Source organism: Plasmodium cynomolgi, chromosome 12, assembly GCF_000321355.1.
Source record: "Plasmodium cynomolgi strain B DNA, chromosome 12, whole genome shotgun sequence".
In the NCBI taxonomy this organism is placed as follows: Eukaryota; Apicomplexa; class Aconoidasida; order Haemosporida; family Plasmodiidae; genus Plasmodium; species Plasmodium cynomolgi.
The window spans coordinates 1,864,468-1,873,030 of NC_020405.1; the positions used below are offsets into that span (position 1 = coordinate 1,864,468).

The 8,563-nt window shown below is 36.9% G+C and overlaps 1 protein-coding gene across 1 annotated transcript; it reads left to right on the forward strand.

The window, feature by feature from the left end:
* Window positions 1-3,341: 3,341 nt before the first annotated feature.
* Window positions 3,342-5,367, forward strand: PCYB_125260 (hypothetical protein; the record flags this gene model as incomplete). The annotated part of the gene is made up of 8 exons (XM_004223859.1): window positions 3,342-3,464; window positions 3,734-3,949; window positions 4,124-4,194; window positions 4,307-4,377; window positions 4,491-4,588; window positions 4,752-4,828; window positions 4,932-5,010; window positions 5,173-5,367. The coding sequence occupies 8 exons, from the start codon at window positions 3,342-3,344 to the stop codon at window positions 5,365-5,367; spliced, it is 930 nt and encodes a 309-aa protein (XP_004223907.1).
* Between the last annotated feature and the right edge of the window lie 3,196 nt (window positions 5,368-8,563).

Sequence of the window (8,563 nt, forward strand, 5' to 3'; positions counted from 1 at the left end):
AAAAAAAAAAAAAAAAAGGCGATAAATGAATAAGCTGTTAATCGTCACTACTGTTGTTGCCATTATTACTTTTTATATTATTCCTTTTTCGCGCTATGAAGAAGCAGCAATAAAGGACGCAAGCGCATGAGCGAAGTGCCAAGTGATGCATGTAAGCGTCACTTTAGGGGCGCTAAATGTACGCACTGTTTTGTTAGAGAAGTGGCGACAAGTAGGCAGGCGTTTTTCTAAGCACGCTTATGTAAGGGCCCCTCCATGAATACACGCTTATCTGCCCATATCCATATATGCGAAAAGGTGTGTACTCATTTGTTGCCCCTTTTTCTACTGCGCTGTACTCCCTCATAAACACCCCCTTGTGGGAATACTCGAAGCGCTAGCTCACAACTTTGCATGCGAAATGGGCGTGGCAATGTGTCGACAAGTCTCTTGGAGAGCGATGTTTATGCAGACACGAATAACGAGTTGCATAAGCGCGAAAAAAAAATAATAAAATAGAAAAGTAGCAAAATAGCGAAAGAAACGTATGCGCTTTGTTTTTCCTTTTTAAATTGTTTTCTTAAATTGTTTTCCTCAGATCGGACGAAAATTTTGAATAGAGGACACAATTCTGTTTATGAAAAATCGGGGAGAATAAAAAATGGAAAGTAATATGAACCATGTTGTTCGCCCCTCTAGCATTACATCGCATTTGTTCCCTCCCCCCCACGGGCGCACACGCTTATTCTAATTTTGCTCGAAAACGCACACAACTTTATTCATTCACTCGCACATTCGTTCGATCGCTCGAACGTCGTTCTTCTTCTTCTTTTTTTTTTTTTTTTCTTCCTTGATGTAGTACCACGAGAAATTATAAAATGGTTGCAGTACTTAAATCTGCCTTATTCCTTTAGAAATGTTAAAAACGCTAGCAATGGCATAATCGTCGCGGAAATTATAAACATATACCTGCCCCAGGTACGTTGCACTTCTTTTTTGTTTTGACCAGACTTGTCATATTGTCTTTCGAGTTGTCATTTTTGTCTTCCCCATTTTCCTGCATTTTTGTCTGCCCCATTTTTAAAAATTGCACCCGCACTACATTTTCTCTTTTCCTTTTCTGCCCCTTGAAAGACCATCAATATGAATAGCTTGGAAAATGGCTTTGGAAAAGAAATAAAAAAAAAAAATTGGCAAGTCATAAAAAGAACATTAACAAGTTTAAGCATATTTTTCGATGAAACGGCTGGTATTAATTCGGACAAAAGTGAGGAAGCGCACTGTGGGCTGTGGCTGGGCCGGAGCGTGAGCATAATTTTTGTGCAAAAAAAAAAAACAACAAAATGAGGGGAAGCGACTATATATACACACGCAACCTTATGTGTGCATCTCTCTCACGAGACTGCAACTTGCACCCCCAAATGTTCCCACATCTCACCTTTCCCCCTGCAGATGCCATAATAAATTTGTTCGTTCAGTTGTATGAACATTTCAATGGGAAAAAAATAAAAAACGAGCTCTACTGCAGTAAGGAAGACAGTAGCGAGTTGTCTGTTCCTTCATTTGCCAGATCTACCATAACGCAGAAAGTCCGGTGAGTTTTCCTTTAGGGTTGAGCCAATTCTTGCCTCTGCGCTGGTTTAACCTGTGAAGGAAGCTTTGTTAAAGCGTACATGTTGGTTCACTCTCGTGTTTTGGAGATCCTACCTGCGTGAATACATAAGTGAATACATACGTGAATACATACCTGCCTACATACCTGCCTACGTACCTGCCGACATATCCTAATCCACGCCCCCACGCGCATTTACACTTCTCAGCGAAAGCAACGTCCACGACATTGTGGACGAAGAGAAAAAAATGATGAGCACCTATGAAATAATAAAGAGGGAGGAACACGTAATGTGCCTCGAGTTTCGTGCATTGTTCTTCTGAACGTGCATATATATGTGTACACTTCCATGTGCATGTGTATGTGCATGTGTAGACGCTCCGCTTAATCCCTAACTCAAAACGAATGCTCTTCCTACCAGCAAAACGCTATGATGAGAACGAAGCAAAAGGAAGAAAAAGAAAATAGCAACAAAATAAAACATAAGGGGAAAAAAACGGGTCTAAATGAGACGTCGATCTTCGAGGGACTCGAAAAAAGTAGCAGTATCATAACCATAAATGATATTAGCAACTACATGGATTACACCGACATCAAAACGGTGAGTTTGCCACTTCGGTGTGATAATTTCTGCAGTGAAATGGCTGTCGAAATGGTTTATATGAACAGGCCTTAGAATGTAAAGCACACACAAAAAAGAATCCCCTCGGTTAATACGCCCCTCTGTTAGCTTGACTCATTCATCAAAGACAAGAACAACTTGAAATCAGCGGCGTTTATGAAGTAATGGAGAGGGTGCGCAGACGCACCGCTAGAACGGATAGGGAGGGCGTACGCACACAGGCGTGATTAGCGACATGTGTGATTACTTGTATGCGCACTTTTAACCCTCCGCTGAGCTAGTCGTGAACGCGGTTTATGCCCACCCCGATGCTACATTCGTTATCGGCATACTTTTTCAGAAGCATGAAAGTGACCAAGCAGGATGAATGTCAACCGGTACACAAAAAGGGATACACAGGTAGGACTACTCTTTACCATGTGGAGAAAGGAGGGCGTCCCTGGAGATGTGCGCAGCAGAGTAGGCACCAAGTAGTTCCCATTGCTACCTCCACACGTGCGCCCTTTTTTAGACGAAAACGTAGAGGACATCATAACGGAGGTTTTAGCGGAAAGCTTATCCGATTACAATATCGAAAAAAAGGACGAAAAGGATGACAAAAATGACGACAAAAATGTGCCTCTACGGCCCGCTATCATGATGAAGGGGGTTTATAAATTCGCTACCTTTGAGCCATGCGATGAGGAAAGTGCAAATAATTTGTACGAAAAGTTCTATGCCCTGTGTGCCTTGAAAAAGCAAGGTAACGCTTCCGGCTAGTTGCTTCTCGAAGTAGACCTGAAAAAAGGTCTTTAAAAGGCTGAACAAATCACGTCGTATTAAAAATGCCAAACCTTTACGCCTTCCCTCTTCTCCCCAGAACTGATAGATAAAATATTGGATCAGCTGACACTCTTTAATGAGAACTTCTACCTAATCCTGTCCTTGAGGGGATACCAGTTTTTCCACCTGTGGAAGTTGTTTCATCCTGGTACGTAAAGGAAGAGGGTAAAACATACAAAAAGGGTGGATAACGCATCTTTACTTACAGTGCCCTCTTTTTAACGAGCGCATGTCTATATATAGAAACTCGTTTACTTTCGTTGCGTCTTGTGCTAAACCACCATCCGTTTATTTGCCTCTTCTAAAATGGCCTTACTTTTCCAAGTCCTTTCTAGCGCAAAGTGCGACTGCGGAGTTTTTACCTCCATTATGAATTATCTAAAGCAGCTCTTGGGTTATCTCAAAATAAACGACACGACGACGAGTGAAGTAAGTGCCGAAGTTTCTTGCGCACGTAAGGGGTGGGTGGGGGTACCTATGTTGAGTTGCATTTATACATCTATACCTACGTAAGGGGAGGTAGATCTTTGTGGATAGCGTAACTACGAGGAACACAACTGTGGCATTCTCCGCGTATTCTTCACTATGCCTTACTACCATTTTATGCAAACAAATGAAGAGCCCCCCCTCAATGATAATAAAAAAAAAAAAAAAAAAAAAAACGGCTTTCCTTTATAATGAGGAACTCCTTTCTGTAGATAATTTGCAACATAATATTGAAAGGAATATTCGTACTAGACACCGGGAGGAATAAAAACATCCGAAGTTTCTGCGAACTGATAATTTTGTTGATCAACAACGATAGGCATTCGTTGATGAACATTTTGAGGGTGATCAAAGATACCATGTCGTTGGATTTCTTTTACCTTTTTTTGTTGACCCTGTTGAGCAGCCCGGCTAATTCGTTCATACGTGTAAGGAACGCGCAGTTAGATAGTACAATGGTTGGCGCACAGGATTTTTATTTGTCTATCTAGCTTTTTATTTTTTTTTTTATAATTTATTTTTTTTTTTATTATTTATTTATTTTTTTATTATTTATTTATTTTTTTTTATGTGGCCCCCTTTACCTCTGCCCGCAAGCACAGCAAAAAGACGTGAAAGACATCTACCTCTACTACCTATTCGCTGGACTGCACACAAACAGAGAGAACATTATGTAAGAGAGAATGCTTTACGCAGCAGGGCAAAATACGCTGGTTGTGCCTTTTGTTCCTTTGGCACGCCATGACAATTTTGTTTTTCTCCTTTTGTTACTCCCCTTCGAGCAGGTTGTACAGCTTGGAAATGCTAAACATGCTTAGTTTGTTAGATGTCTATCCCGAGATAGTTCACCTGGCCGGTATGCCCACAGAACTACGTCATTTACTCCACCCATGTGCGGTTACACGTGACCAAGCAATTTTTCAACCTTACAATTTTACATATGTACTTCATTTTGTCACCTCCTGGTAGGTCTACTGCAAAACATACTAGAAATAAACAATCGAAATTACGATACCTATTTGTTCACCATTAGCTGCAATGTGGTATGCAAGATGAAGGAGAATCAGGTAATGCAGCAGGGCCTTACCACTACAATAATGCTTATGGAACATGCGTACAAATGGTGCGGAAATGGATACACTTCATACGCACTAAAAGGGGAGCAGTGCAATATATATATACATATATATATTGTTGCGCATGACCAAACTGTACCTTGACCGTTTACAGAAGGAAGACCTCTACAACGCAGAACTGGCGCAGTTGGTGGAAATTTGTTTCGAAGTCTTAAGACGCACCAAGGCGAAGTAAAACGAATGGTGGAAAAAAAAAAAAAAAAATTAAGAGACGAGCACCGCAAAAGAAAAACATAAAAATTTTTGTGCGCTTATTTTTCCTCTATTTTTCCAGGAAATTGTTATACTTTTTTTTCCTGTACTCTCATAAGATGCTGAGCATGCATGACAGTTTTTTTGATCTTTATTTGAAGGTAATTTTGCACACAAAGGGGGCGAGATAGAAAGAATGGCACGTGCGTAGTACCGATACGTTTATCCCCATGCATCAGTTCTTACCTTCGCACTGTGCACAGCCACTCACTTGTGGAACCCTATTTTCCCCTTTCTTCATATAACAAAACGGAACTGTGCAGCGATACAACGAATTGAGCGACGAGGAACAGAAGGTTCTCCTCAGCAACAACATTTTCGAAGCGTCATTTAGGCAAATATGCAGCTGTAAATTTGTACAGAGGCATTTTTCGAATATCTTTTGCGAAAACATGAAAACGCTAAGCGAAGAAAGTAATCTGTCCCTTTTCCACTTATTATTAACAAAGGTGAGATAAGAAAAAATTCTTCTAACGTATCAATTCCTTAAAAAGAATGAATTTTATTTTTACTTTTTCGCAACTTTTACGATTTTTACGATTTTTTGGCACTTAAGGGAAAGTGGAAAACTGGGCCGTTTTTGAGAATATTAAAAAATTACATAATGTACACAAGTAAGTGAAAAAAAAAAAAAAAAATGGAGCAAAGATGATTTGTTTTTTTATTTTTCCCCTTTTGTCATTTTTGAAGTGTTCATTTGCACGCTTAAGGAATATCTTTTTGGGAATTTCCAATTTTTAGAAAATCTGGAAATGCTCACATATTTGAAAATATACGAAAAGATTTATGAATATACAATTCAAAATATATTTTTGGAGAATTCCCCGGATTTCGACTTATCGAAGGAGATAGTAATAAAATAGCACCCCCTTCTACTACTGCTACTTCCTTTTTGTTCGTCTACGAATAGGCGTGTTTTTTTTTTTTTTTTGCGTGTATGCCCCTGTGTGAAGTGGTGCCTACGTAAAAGCACAAATATGTATATGCATGCTTGCATGTGCATTTTTGCACAACACTGATAGGGGAATAAAACTGCATGCGGAAGAAAGGGCACTGCCCATTTGCTAAATATATTCCTTCTCTTATTTTTTGCGCAGCTAAATTTTTTCTGGTTCTCAACAAACGATGAATTAAAGGCTCAATCATTCGAGGTGAGAGGGGAAAAAGGGAAAAAAGGGGGGGGAAAGAGCGTTCATTGAGAGGAAAGTGCGCTCCAGTTACGCATTTGTCATGAAAAAATGGAAGAATAGTATACACTGCTTTATTTTGTATTACTTAATTTTGTTTAACTCTGTTTTGTACTTTCTCTGTGCAGATTTCCCTAAGCCAATTTGAAAATTTATTTTTAGTGAGCAAGCATAACTTGGGGCCACATACAAAAGAGTATCTTGCGCAGTTGGCGAAAGGTGAGCCATGCAAAAAAAAAAACAAAAAAAAAATTTCATAATTTTATGCCTTCATTTTCAGAGCAAAATTGCGACGATATAATGTTTCGCGTAAAATAATTACATATCAAAATTGTGTGTAATTATAATTTCTGCAGATGCCTACTTGAAAAAATTTGTGCATTGAACTGAGGACTTTTTTTTTTTTTATTTCCCTCGAAATGGCTCAAAATGGTGAAAATGTAGCAAAACAGTGAAAAAAAAATTTTTATATTTTAAAAGAGCAGTTATAAACATTGAATTTTGTATGCTAAGCGGATCAATTGGAAAAATCGCGTAAAAAATTACACAAACATGGCAGAAAAAAAAAATTTCACTGTAAGTGATAAAAACGGAGTACTAAATTCATTGTTTTTTTTAGCCCCTTCTTTTTTAGCACCTTTTTTTTTTAGCGCCTTTTTTTTTTTTGCCCCTTTTTTTTTTAGCTCCTTTTTTTTTAGCCCCTCTTTTTTATTATCATTTTTTCGTATCCGACGTGCTCAGATGATACTTACACTCGAAAAAGGGCATACATGCTCGATCGATAATTTATTATGCACATGCGTATGTACAAGGCAAGGAAAGCATATGCAACCGTGCAAAGGCGTCGAAATACGCATCCTTGCATCCCGCCCCCGAAATAAATATCCGAAAAATTCTTTACAAGTGCACTGTTGATAAAGCAGGTCAAGTCTAAATTTTTTTTTTTTTTCGAAATGGCTTAAAAAGAAAAATATACTTTATAATGAGTTGTAAATACTCTGAAAAGAGGATAATTATTGAAAAACAATTCTTTTTTTTTCTCAAAATGGCAGTTTCCATTTTGGTCCCCGATAATGTTTTATATATATGTGACGAATTTTTCGTATGCAAGGCGGGAAATTATCATTATACAAAAAAATAGTGCAGTAAAATGAATGCAATAAATAATTTTGTTGTCCAGTGAACAGTTTCCATTTTTTGGCGTGAAAATTGAGTAAATGCAATTATCCATCGAAATGGAACAAAAAAAAAACTGTTTTAAAAAAAGGATGAGATAACTATTATCCATTTGGCAAAAAAAAAAAAAAAGAGGAACAATCTTTAGACGCTTTTGAAAATGGGTATATGTCGTAATACGGGAGAAAGGAAAGCAATGCATAATAAATACGTAATTCATTTAAGCCACCAATATATATTTGAGGGGGTACCTCTCCTTACGGGGCGAGGTACATTTTTGTTTTATTTTCCCAAAATGTACATGAAAAGAACTAAATTTTTCAAGGGATACATTGATTTTTTTGAATGGCTTCCCATTTGCTATATTATAAAGGACAAAATGGGCTTAAATAGTTGGAAGTTCGCAATTTTCTTTTTTCTTTTTTAATTTACAATTTTTGGTAATTTTTCGATAAAACAAAACGGGTAGTGCACAAATAAATTTATGCAATGGTTTTACAGTGCTATAATGGGAAATGACGCGTGGTATGTATACTTTTTATTTGCCGTTTTTTTTGCATTATTTTTTTTTTTTTTAATTCTACGTATACCACATTCTGGTGGTGGTCTATTTTGGCAAAATTAAAATTGGTTTAAGTGTTTTATGCGTTAAAATCAAGCGTTTTAATTCCTTTTTTTTTGGCAAAACTGATATTCATGAAATCATGATTGCAGAAGGAAAAAAAAAATTGCTTCTCATTTACAAGTTTGTTACATATTATGCGTATAAAAAACGTGGTTTTGCTTTGCCTAATTTACCCTACCACTTTTTAATTTTAAAAATCATAATTCGGCATCCATTGGTTGCCATTTTTTTGTCTTTTAGAAGCGATAAAATTTTTTTATACTTAAGTGCACTTGGCAAAAATGACGAAAAATATTTTTACATGTAAAATTATGCATGGCAGCAAATACGCGGTTGCGTAATGTATACTGCTTATATGTAGAATTGGCCGTCTATGGCAAAAGCGTATATATGAACAAATTTTCTATACGTGTTGAAAAAATCCGGTTTTAAAATTTAAATATAAACAAGAAATATTGAAAATGCGTGTTTCCAAGAAAAAAAAAAAAATTATATTCATATTTTGTATACATGTATATATATATATTCATATTTGTTCATTTATTCATTCATTTATTGAATTTTTCGCAAAATGCTTTGATTTAAAAAAAAAACAAAAAAAGATTTTTCGTTTAACTGAGCCCCCATGCTTAGTTATTCATGTATATATATATATACATATATATA